The sequence below is a fragment of the Brachypodium distachyon genome, chromosome 5 (assembly GCF_000005505.3).
Source record: "Brachypodium distachyon strain Bd21 chromosome 5, Brachypodium_distachyon_v3.0, whole genome shotgun sequence".
Classification (NCBI taxonomy): Eukaryota; Viridiplantae; Streptophyta; class Magnoliopsida; order Poales; family Poaceae; genus Brachypodium; species Brachypodium distachyon.
The window spans coordinates 1,829,803-1,842,345 of NC_016135.3; the positions used below are offsets into that span (position 1 = coordinate 1,829,803).

Below are 12,543 nucleotides of genomic sequence, written 5' to 3' on the forward strand. Positions count from 1 at the left end.
GCGGCGGCACTTGTTTGGGGGATTCGGTGTGGTGGCATTTTGCCCGTTATTACGGTGTGCCGTAGGGGCAATCCCACAAAACGCTAGTAGAGAAGCCCGGAAAGCTACTCCAGACTAGTTTCTCCCCACAGCTGACTTTGCACTACGATTTGGTGGGGCTGTCAGGAAGAACTGAGGATAAGTTTTCACTTATTTTGGAATTCAGCTGCCTGTGACCTAGAATCTGGGCTAGAAGCCCAAAAGAAGGGGCAGATCAGTGCCATGTACTATCTCTGTTTCGGATTTTTGGCCCTGCATGTATCTACAGGTCGACTATTTAACTCATGTTATTTCTGTATTTTTACTTTCATGCTCTTTTTCTGGCGAGAGTTGTACCCCGAGAGAAGAACGACCGGACAAGGGAACCCGGCCGATGGAGCTTGTGTGGATCGAGCTCGAGCGGCTCCCTGCGGATGGACGGAAAAAAGAGCATGGGTCGACTAGATTTCAGGAATGATTCTGACCGTCGGCCTTAGATTTACAGTTAATGGATGAGCACTGGACACGCTGGCTCACGTGTACGGCGAGATGGGAATATTGGCACATATACGAAGAATCCACCGATCAGACGTACGTCCGACGGCAATGTTTTTGGTATCTCCTGGTAATAGGTACTGTACACAGACTCCTCCAAAGGCGATGTTTCTAGACTGAAACAGACTCAGTATTAAACTGTATATAGCTCGGCCGGCCGGGTATCTGAGATCAGATAATCCAGATGCGATATGGATTGCTTGTTCTACTTCTGCTTCAGCCCCTGCACGACTGAGATGCCATCAGACTCCAGCGCCTGCGTCTTGTCAAGGAAGCTGCGAGGAAGAGTGCCCAAGCCCCCAAGGCACCCCATCAAGCTTTTGTCCTGCAGGATTGCCCGAATCCATGAAGCTCTGCCCGAATCTCAAGTGGGCATCGCTTCTTCCACCTGTGATGACAAACAGACCGCCCATGAGCCCTCGCCGTGGGGTGACTTCTTCATCGGATACGAGCCAATGCAGGTATCATGGAAAACCTTTTTTTTTACTAATAAGTTTCTATATCCATTTTTAAATATAACAAGTCTAAACTTTATCCCAAGTCTAAGTTTATAGAAAAACGTACTAATATTTACAATAGCAAAAAATATGTTAAGAGGACTAACTCAATACAACCCCCTCCCAAATTCAGAAGTGTAGGATGGTCTTTTCACGTTTTTTCTTTAACTTCCTTTTGCTTTCCTTTTACCTAATCTTTTTCTTTCTCCTGGCTCATTCTTCTCTCGCAAAGTATCTGCAGTTTAAAGTATTATTTTGACAATCCCATCGGTGAGATTGTGCGAAATTGTGTCTACTATGACGGTGTGAAATTTCGTCTCGATCCGACGGTGAAATCTCCGGCCAACTCCAAAACACCAAGTGTTGTTCGGATTCCTCGCGGCCGTGCGTCACAGCACGAATGTCTGAATTGTTCGCATGTTTCCCGTTGATCCAATCATTATTTCGACGATCCCTTCGGTGAGATTGTGCGTAATTTTTTCTACTACCACAGTGTAAAATTTAGTCGTGATCGAATGGTGGAATCTTCAGAAAACTTGAAAACACCGAGTGTTGTTTGAATTTCTTGCGACCCTGCGAGACAGCACAAACGTCCAAATTGTTCGCATGTTCCCCGCTGCCTCAAGAAAGATTTTTCCGATCCCTTCGGTGATAATGTGCGGAATGTTGTGTACCACTACAATGTGAAATTTCATCGCGCTCCAACGGTGGAATCTCCAGAAAATTGCAAAACACCGAGCGTTGTTTGGATTTCTCACAGCCATGCGGGACAGCACAAACGTCCGACTTGTTCGCATATTTTCCGCTGGCTCAAGAAGTATTTCACTGATCCCTTCGGTAGGATTGTGCGGAATTGTGTCTACAATCTCGTGAAATTTCGTCGCGATCCAACGGTGCAATCTCCGGCAAAATAAAAAACACCTAGTGTTGGTCGGAGCCAGGTGGAAAGAAGAGAAAAAATATTAATTAATGTCCACCATGACCTTTTTTATGAAGCGGAACGGAGTGATCTGGACCGTCCTTGTGTTTTCTTTGGAGTAGAGGGGGTGTATTGAATCAGAGGTCATATGTTAATAAAATGATATTTTTAAGGCGACTGATTGTAAGTCGACGCTAGCAAGCGTATGATCCAATCACTGAGATTCGTGCAAAACTCATACAAGCATAAATGATGAAAAAATCTTAATCAGGTGTCTATGATCGTCGATTGAGAAATAACGATTTTTAAGTTGACCGAAAAATAGACATTTCCATAATAAAACTAATGTAAAATCGTAAATGTTGGTAAGTGTCTATAAAAATTTAGTGAAAGTTTAAATTTTTTACTTAGAACAAGTTAGAACTTCTTGCATATTTAGGACCAGAGCACTCCAACGTCTAAGAGAATTAATTTTGCTTCTCGGATTCGTTTTTTCTTCAAAAATGAGGGAGTATCCCGGGCTCTGCATCGATTGATGCACACGGCCATAATTCTCCGATTACGTACCAAGGCACTGCAGTAATCGATCAATAATTCAGGATGCATGCACTTTTTTTTTTATAAAAAAACTGTAAGAAAGTCCCTACAATAATTTAAACCTTCTGCTGGATGAAGCCATGCCCACACAACTTTACCACCACACCAAGATGTGGTTACCAATATGCATGCACTTACAGCAGGGGTCGACGGAATGGATGAATGTGCAAGTGGATAAACTGAAGGAGGACGTACGCATGTTTCTCAAGACTTGCAACAACACAAGGGCAAGAATGTTCTTACTGGATACACTCCAACGTCTCGGGATAGATCACCATTTTCAAGACTGGATCGATGCCGCGTTGATCGAAATCCTAGAGAGTACTGAATTTAGTAGCTCCTCCAGCCTCCAAGAAGTTTCTCTTCGGTTTCGCTTGCTTAGGGAGCACGGGTATTGGCTATCTCCAGGTATATCCATATATGTCATATGCATTGAACAAAATCCTTACCTGACTTGAGGTAACTATGCATATGTTTTAGCTAGTTAGCGGCTTGATAATTGAGTAATCGAGCTTAATTACTTAAATTACTAGTATTTCTTTCTCCTCCAACGTACAGAAATGCCTTTTGGATTGTGCAGATGTTTTCAACAAATTCATGGCTGACGATGGGAGCTTCAGCAAGTATCTTACGAATGATCCAAGGGGTCTATTAAGTTTATACAACGCAGCTCATCTTCTCGTTCAAGGTGAACCAATACTCGAAGAAGCCATCAGTTTTGCAAGGCATCATCTCGAATCAATGAGTGGCAGTCTAAAGTCCCCACTAGCCGGGGAAGTCAAACGTGCCCTTCACATACCATTGCCAAGGACCTGCAGGAGGGCGGAAACGCTGCATTATATCTCGAATTATGAAAAAGAGGAAGGGCACGACCCAATTCTTCTGGAGCTCGCAAAACTGGATTTCAACCTCCTGCAGTATGTCCACTTGAAGGAACTGAGAGCTATCACTGAGTATGTTAATTTCTCTCTCTCTCTCTCTAAAATAATTCCGTAGGAGCTCTAGCCTAGTCTCGTATTTCTGAATAGACACATTCAGTCCAGACCCAAGGGAGAGGGATCGGATTAGTGTACGTTCAGAGGATATCCTCACCTCGCTACTCAAAAAGACCCGTTCAGTCCGAATCTGAGATGGCCCAGAAGATCTCTCGCCAAGTCTCTCGAAAAGACTCACCTGGTCCGAGCGTGCGGCTAACGACCTCTCGAAGCCTCTTCCAACGAGGCAACTGAACCTATTCAAAAGACATCAATGTGTCAAATTTTGTTACATATACGATGATCTTCTCTAATAAGGCCGTCGTCTACGCACTGCTTTATGCCTTATACCAGCAAGCATTGGTACCTACTATACTAGGTGTTTAATGTCTGAGTACGACAACATGTTCTACACTAAACATGGATGTTCTTGACATTAATTAGAACAAGCTAAATTGTTTAACTTCATTAGCTTTCTAGCTACAGTACAAGCTACTAGTAAAAAAACTCTCTTTTGACTTTCTTTTTACGCAAGCAACTCCCTCAACTTTATCATAGGTGGTGGAAACAGTTTTCTGGACATATTGGGTTAAGCTATATTCGTGATCGTGTGGTGGAGAGCTACACTTGGGCCTATGTTCTATACTATGAGAAAGGCTTTGAGCTGCCCCGAAGTATGTTCACCAAGATGCTTGTTCTAATTACCACCATAGATGACACGTATGATAGCCATGCCACCATAGAGGAATGCCGTAAGCTACATGAAGCAATACAAAGGTTGGATTATTGTTTTCCTTTTCTTTCAAATTACTTTGGCTTTAAATTTTATGTTCATCGGTCAATGTAACGTAAGCTATCAACGCACGTAACTAGGGGTGTTCTACCTAGTTGTAGCATGGGGAGTCCTCCTCTTACAAAAACTAGAGTCCAGTCTACAATGCTATGTGCACCCATTAATTTACCTACTAAAATCTGATAATTTGCTTTCTTATTAATTTCAAAAATGAAAGTGGTTTACTTATCTCACAAATTGTTGACCTGATAAAAGACTGGTTTCTATCGACACCTTCATTAGATATCATGTTTAGATGTTCCCATCACTTCTTTTTCGTTATTAGTTACCGGTTAGAAATTAAGGAGTTGTCACATTTTTGACAGCCCGATACCATCGCTTATTTCTTGATAAAACATAAATTCTTCCTCCCTGAACTTGGGTCACAATAACTATTATAAGATCAATATATACTATGTTGTATATATATACCAATAAAGTGATAACGTTTGCTACTAACACATTGATCGACATATTATAACCTCACAACTGGCTGTGTTGGTTAATTGTTTAACGTAACAATTGTGATCTACTCTCTCCGTTCAGGTTTTGAATGACTATACGGAGTATCTCTCAAAACTTGATTCACAAATCTAAGGCCTCTCTCACATGTCTCTCTCTTAACTAAATGTGTTAATTTTCTTGATTTTCACTCAAGCATTAATTCCTTTGCATGCATTGAGCCAATTTTGCTTTCGTACTAGTGTTATCTTTTGATATTAGTGTTTTTTTCTTGATTCTAGTGTTTTCAACATTAAATCTACTTCTCTTTTCATTGGTTACACCACTTTTTATGAAAAGCCTTCAAACCTGAACGAAGGATGTAGTTTTTATAATTAACACTTCAAGAAAAACTTGATCATAGAATGGAATTAATGCAAACTTAATTTATAGTTTGCATGTACGATTTCCATTTGTTGGATGTAGTATTTGATCGATTTAAGTTGAGGGCATGAGTTTTTCTTTTTTGGGCTCTGCTTTTTGTATTGGAAGGGTCGTGTATGAAAAACAAACTGGAATGTGTACCCCGAGGCAAGCCCCAAAGATATTTTAAAATGATATCTTAAAACTTGGATATGCCATTAACAACTCATAGCATTTATAGAGAATTAACAAGCACACAATGGTCATATTAACCCGTCAAAAACAATGGTCATATTATATGGGATTTGGTAGATTTAAATTCGGCGATCGACATTCATAAATGTCCAATGATCGCCAAATGTCAATAATCATATGGGATTAAGAAACTATTATTTCTCAGTCAGATGAAAAATAACAAATCCATATTATTAACTTAATGCACATGTCTCACGCTATTCCTGGTGTAATGCAATTGGCTATGTAGATGGGATGAGCGTGCCGTTTCTCTTCTGCCAGACTACCTCAAGAAGTTGTACATTGAGTTGTTGAGGACCTTCAAGAATATCGAGGCTGAAATGCCCAGAAATATCAACTACGATATTGCTTACCTCAAGAAAGCGGTAACTAATTAAGTACATCTGCCTTTTCTTAACCTTGTACCTGTATATACAAAAAGGCAAATGGTATTTTGTTTTTGCTACCGTACGAGGAAATTTAATACACACAAGAGCGTGTTCCATAATCAAACGTGGTAATTGAAGTTTGTAAATGTGAAATCTGATTTCATAAAGGTTGATGTATTTGCTTTCATTAAGAGAAGACAGATATCTCCAAACGAGCGTTAAGATCGATCAAATTAACAAAACCAAACACACCAACCTTTATGAAAAATAAAAAGTACTATTAAATAGACAAAAGTAATTAGGTAATTACTGGCTAAATTTGTCCACTTGTGGTTGTGCAGATTCAAAATAATGTGATGGGATACCTCCAAGAAGCCGAATGGTCACACAAAAATCACAAGCCAAGTTTCGAAGAACAGATTAACTTGACTAGTGTGACCATAGGTACACCAGCATTATGCGTGTGTATGATGGCTGGCATGGATAACATGGAAATGAAGCAGACACTTGAGTGGACAAGTAGTGTTCCCGGTCCTGTCATAGCAGCGGCAAAGATCGGACGTTTCATGAATGACATTGCTGCATTCGAGGTATATACATATATATATATAGTCCAATTCTAAGGTTAACTAATTAATGGAAGCATACCAAATTCAATTTTTTGAAATACATACTCTCTCGGATGGATCGAAGGGAGTACATGTTAAATTCAAGGTTAACAACAAATACATCCGTTCCTAAATATCAGATGTTATAGCTTTGTCTTAAGTAAGATTTCTTAAAAATTAACCAAGTTTATAGAAAGATCTAACTATATCTATATACTATAAATTTGTATTACTGAATTAGTTATATATATATATATATTCATAGTATACTTATTCGATATTGTAGTATTAGTTTTTTCTATAAATTTGGTCAAATTTTTAAGAATCTGACTTAGGACGAAGTTAGAACTTCTTATATTTAGAAACCAATGTAGTACTAGATCAATAAAATTGGGCTAGGATGTCCGCGAACCTCAGAAGTGTATTTTTTTTCTATGATATCGATTATCACTATCGCAATTTTATTGGTTTAATTGTTGGTTAATCTTAAATCTTGATGTGCATCGTTACCTTACACATTTAGTGAGAAGACTAACCTAAAAGTTTCTCACTGTCAACATATAAAGCGCCGAAAGTGTAAGGGAGATGTGGCAAGCACCGTAGAGTGTTACATCAACGACCATGGCGTGACAGGCGAGGTAGCCATTGCAAGAATTGATACACTGTTAGAAGTTGAATGGAGAACTCTAAACCAAGCTCGCTTTGAAAACCGTGCGATGCTCCCGGCACTGCAGCGGATCATCGGCTTAGCCCGTAGCGCAACCTTCTTCTTTGATAACAGGAACGATGCGTACACGTCCAGCAAGCATCTCCGGAGGACTATTGAGAGCTTCTTCGTCAAACCAATCTAGGATGGTCTAAGCCCCAATTAATTGATGCATATATGTAGCATACTCTAATAAATTGTTTAGCACACGGTGGAATATGTACACCGCTGATTTTGAGATTACAGATCGTGTACCACTCGTATATATATGTACCAGTAACAGTCCCAGTATTTGTTATTCTAAAATAAAATAAAATAAAATAAAATTCGTAAACGGTATATCTAGGCAAATGTTGAAGCATGCAGCTAGGAGCTGTAGATCAATTAACTAAACACTTATACTTCCGTAACCTTCATCACCAAATTCAAACATAAGGACGTACTAGATTGCACCGTACTCATACGATGGTCGATTTAGAATTTATAATCCTATCTCTCCTTCATGGCTCTCTCTCCCTTTCACCTCGCCTCCTTCACTCCCCCTTCTATCCTAACCCTCTTTCTCTAATTTTCTCCATCAATTGAATCTCTAATCTCACTGAGTCCGAGCTTGGTCAAGCGGGCCGGGTTTGAAATTGCCCATGCTAATAATCGAGCTTTCCACTACGCCAGAATGGGTTACTGGCGCACAATCTCTAGTGGCGGTTTCGATTGTCCAAAAAATTCACCGCCGCTGAAGGTCGTTGGAGGAATCCAAAACGAACACCGGTGGCGGTGAGCAACCACCGCCACTGCTAGTGGAGCACCAGTGGCGGTGAACGCACTCGCACGACCAGCATCGCCACCGGTGCTCTAGCACCCGTGGCGGTGGTTGTCTACCGCCACTGGAGCTCTTTAGTGGTCACTGGCGCACAGTCTACAGTGGCGGTTAAAGTGGTCCAAAAACACACCGCCGCTGGTAAGTTGTTGGAAGAATCTAAAACGAATACCAGTGGCGGTTAGCTTCCACCGCCACTGATACTTGAACACTAGTGGCGGTGCGAGCACTCATACGGCTGTCACCGCCACTAGTGCTCCTAGTACCAGTGGCCGTTTCAGTTAACCGCCACTAGAGCTCTTCAGAGTTTCCCATCCCGGTTACCAGTGGCGGGCAGATTCTTTGAACCGCCACTGGTAAGTTATCTATAAAAGCAAAGTTATTGTGGCCTTATCTTCCTCAGCTCGCGCGTCTCTAGACCAGCTGCGGCTCATCAACACAGGCGACAGCGAAGCTCTACCAAGATTCCATGGTGCCGGCGGCCAGAAGGTTGCTCCCTTTCCCTCTCCTTCTTCCTCCTCTCCCTCTCCTTTCCTCCAGCTCTTTCCTCTCTTCTCTTCTTCCTCGATCTGCCTCAAATGGCGCCGGCGGCCGGGAGGAGCTCGATCTCTCTCCAGGAGCTGTCCCGGCCGGCCCCCTTGCTCGAGAGCTCCCCCACTCTTCCCCTAGCTCCGTTTCTCCCTCTCTTTCTGCTGCTGGTTGCTGTGCGCCCCCACCCCTCTGTCTCTCTGGTCCCCTCTCTCTCTGCTCCCCTCTCTCTCTGTGATTAATTAAGCCCTCTCTCAATAAAATATGTGTTGGATGTGCATGTTCCGCGGCCATCGTGCCGTGTTTGTAAATTTTTGTTTGCACATGTATACGGGCCATCGTGCCGTGTGTGTTCACATGCGGGTGTGGGTGAGTGTTTATTTGGCAATTTTTTGTAAAATTTGTAAATTTTATAGCAAAGGTCATGCCGAATTTTTGTGTGATACTATATGTAACTTGATTTATGTTTGTTTATCGTGTTTTAGCTCGATGAGCCGTGCTTGGATGTACGAGGAGACAAGAAATTGCGAAGATTGGATAAGAAAACTGAAGGACTTCACTGATGTCGCCACGGAACATATGCTGAGAAAAGGGGACGACATGATATGTTGTCCATGTAGCAATTGTCGTAACACAATGATGCTTCTCCAAGCGATGTGGAGTTGCACTTGCTCCTACACGGTTTTGCGTTGGGGTTATTCACATTGGACTTCTCACGGTGAGGATGCCATTGAAGTTGAAAGCGACCCAGAAATGGAGAACATGGAGCATGATGATCCACCCGACGAACCATGCCGTGGCGAAGATCAAGAAGTTCCGCAAGGCAGGGTGGCCGAAATGCTAGATGATGTGCACCTGCGGAAGCAGTTAGATGACGCAGACGATGAGATAGTGTCACGTAAATTCCAGAAGCTGAGGGAGGACGCAGAGACGTCGTTGTATGAAAATGCAGGGCTGGACAAAAGTGTGCCGGAAGTAACGCTCGAACTTCTCCGAATGAAGGCAAAATATAACATCGTGGACTCGGGATTCACGGATATTTTGAGTTACCTTTCTACAGTTCTTCCTGCGGGCAACATGTTGCCTAAGAGCACGTACGAAGCGAAGAAGGTTGCATGTCCCCTCGGATTAGAGGTTGTCAGATCCCATGCTTGTCCATTGGACTGCATCATATACAAGGGTGACTACAAAGACATGCACAGCTGTCTAGTATGCCAAACATCCCGATACAGGAAGAAAGACCCCAATCCTGAGGGCCTCCCGGAGGAAGAAGTGACTCGTGGTCCAGTGGCGAAGACGGTATGGTACCTCCCGTGTGGTAGCCGGCTGGAGTGTTGGTTTCAAAACGAGAAGGAGCCCAGGTGGTTCATCGTCCACGACCCGACTCAGAAGGATATCGATCCTGATGGGGTGTACCGTAACGACAACGGTGTACTCAGACACCCTGCCGATGCGGCTCAATGGAGGACCCTGGACGAGGAGTTTCCAGACTTCGGTGCAGAGCCCAGGAACATCAGGTTCGGGATGAGTACGGACGCAATCAATCCGTTCGGAAACATGAGTAGCAAACACAGCACATGGCCGATGATCCTGTTCATATACAACCTTCCTCTGTGACTTATCATGAAGAGGAAGTACAACCACCTATCCATGCTCATACAAGGCCCTAAGCAACCGGGAGCTGATCTGAAAGTGTATCTGGAGCTACTGAAAGATGAACTTGCGGAACTTCGGAGTACAGGCCGAAAGGTTTGGGACGCTCACAAGGAAGAGTTCACCCTTCGAGCAGCTCTGCTGACATGTGTGCATGACCACTCTGCGAACGGGAACTCATCTTGCCAACGCACACATGGGTACAAAGCGTGTACAAAGTGCGGGGATGAAACGAACTCACAGAGGCTGCCAGTTTCACAGAAGATTGTGTACATGGGACACCGAAAGTGGTTGCAACCCGATGACCCATGGAGCAAGGACAAGAAAAACTTCAATGGGAGGTCAGAGCCTCGCCCGAAGCCCAGGAAAAAGACTGGGGACGAAATCTATGAAATTGTTAGGAACTTAAAGTTGTTGCCGGAAAGCAAATCCGCAAGCGAAAGACAAGGATGGCGATGGACCTGTGTTGAAAAGGAGGTCTGTGTTTTGGGACCTACCTTACTGGAAATTCTTACAAAGCCGTCACACCATAGATGTCATGCACGTCGAGAAGAACGTTTGCGACAGCTTGTTGGGCTTGCTAATGAACAATGCAGATAAGACAAAAGATAGGCCAAAGGCACGGAAGGACCTGGAGTTCTTGGGCATAAGGAAGAAGCTGTGGGCGGTAGAGAAAGAGTCACCGAAAGACCACAATTGTGAAGTCACGGTAACGACACAATGTAAACCTGCGTGTTACACCTTGAGCAAAGCCGAGTTACACAGAATGTGCCAGTGTCTTCACAGCATTAAAGTTCCATCCAACTACTCGTCCAGCATCAAGAGACTCGTTGACATGAAGAGTCACAAGCTTGTTGGTATGAAGTCTCATGACTGCCACGTGATTATCACGCAGTTACTTCCAGTTGCAATAAGAGGTGCCATGGAGCCATGGGTCAGAGAGACGGTCATGAAGCTTTGTGACTTCTTTGACACAATCGGGCAAAAGTCCATCACGGTGGAACGCTGCCTCCAGCTGAAGGATTCGATGATACAAATTTTGTGTGAATGTGAGATATTCTTCCCTCCAACAATGTTCGATATCATGGTACATCTGATGGTCCATATCACCGACGAGATAATCCTACTAGGGCCCTCCTTTCTGCACAACATGTATGGGCCCGAACGATACAACGGGGTGCTGAAGCGGTATGTTCGTAACAGAGGGCATCCGGAAGGTAGCATCATGCAAGGCTATCATGCAGAAGAGTGTGTGGAGTATGCCACTGATTGGTTGGCGGATCGCAAACTCATAGGAGTACCCAAATCACGACATAAGGGCAAACTAGAAGGTGAAGGTGGGCTTGGCCGGAAGGTTCTGGATGTGTATTCATCGGGGAGAGAGGACGACTATATGAGAGCACATACAATGGTGCTGCAACATATGTAGAAGGTCCAACCTTTCATCGACATGCATATGGAAGAACTTGAAAATCGGTGCCCTAACAGGAGTGCTAATTGGATACACAAGACCCACAATGCAACATTTGCCATGTGGCTCAAGAGTTTTTGGTATGCCAGGGTGGCGGCCAATGAAGAAGAAAGGACCGCTCAAAAGTTCTCACGGCTACCCGACGACTGCGTAGTGACTTACCAGTCGTACGCATTGAACGGGTATACGTACTACACCAAGGATCAAGATCGTAAGAGCAGTTACCAAAATAGCGGTATAGTGCTGGTTGCTGAGACTAGTTCTAATAACCAAGGCACTACAGAAGTGTACTATGGCGTGATCAAAGAGATCTGGGAGCTTGACTACACCTTCACCACCATTCACAACAATGACCCTGCCTCGTGAGGTTCCTCGTCATAAAGTGGACGTGAAGAAAATCCCGACAAGATGGGAACCATGGCAGTTTGCTTCTGCAAACAAGTTTTCTTCATCAACGACCCGACAAGCAAGAACCGTGTTGTCGTAAGGAGAGGAAAAAGAAGGATAGTTGGTGTCGACGAAGTTACTTCACAACAAGACTATGAAGGTTTTCCTGATCCAACGTTAAAGTAAAAAGAAGAAGAAGCATCATGGACAATCCAGACAAGGAAGAAGTCAAGACCTCAGGAAAGAGAGGCGGCATACGCTAGAAGTGGCCACAGCGAGACACTAACATATAAGAGGAAGGAGAAGACCAGAAAGAAGAAGGACAAGATTGTGGAATAGTTGAAAATTTGTGTATCTTTTCGTAGTTGATGTTTAACGATGCTTTTGAATGGAAAATTGTAACTTGTATTATGTCAAATTTGAAATCAAAAGCTTAAATATGTTCTGAATTTGAAATAATTTGTTCAAATTTGAAATAAAAAATATGTTCTGAA

General features: G+C 43.2%; 1 protein-coding gene across 3 annotated transcripts; it reads left to right on the forward strand.

The window, feature by feature from the left end:
- Positions 1 to 625: 625 nt before the first annotated feature.
- Positions 626 to 7,527, forward strand: LOC100827547 ((+)-germacrene D synthase). Of its 3 annotated transcripts, none has more exons than XM_003580458.4 (7): positions 627 to 1,034; positions 2,727 to 2,994; positions 3,167 to 3,539; positions 4,119 to 4,337; positions 5,741 to 5,876; positions 6,221 to 6,469; positions 7,054 to 7,527. In XM_003580458.4, exons 1-7 carry the CDS (start codon positions 765 to 767, stop codon positions 7,336 to 7,338), a joined length of 1,800 nt encoding a protein of 599 aa, XP_003580506.1. In that variant the 5' UTR covers positions 627 to 764; the 3' UTR covers positions 7,339 to 7,527. The 3 variants fall into 3 exon arrangements, with proteins under 3 accessions (XP_010239657.1, XP_003580506.1, XP_010239655.1); XM_010241353.3 differs by having other exon boundaries at positions 2,730 to 2,994; XM_010241355.3 differs by lacking the exon at positions 4,119 to 4,337 and having other exon boundaries at positions 626 to 1,034.
- Positions 7,528 to 12,543: the final 5,016 nt, after the last annotated feature.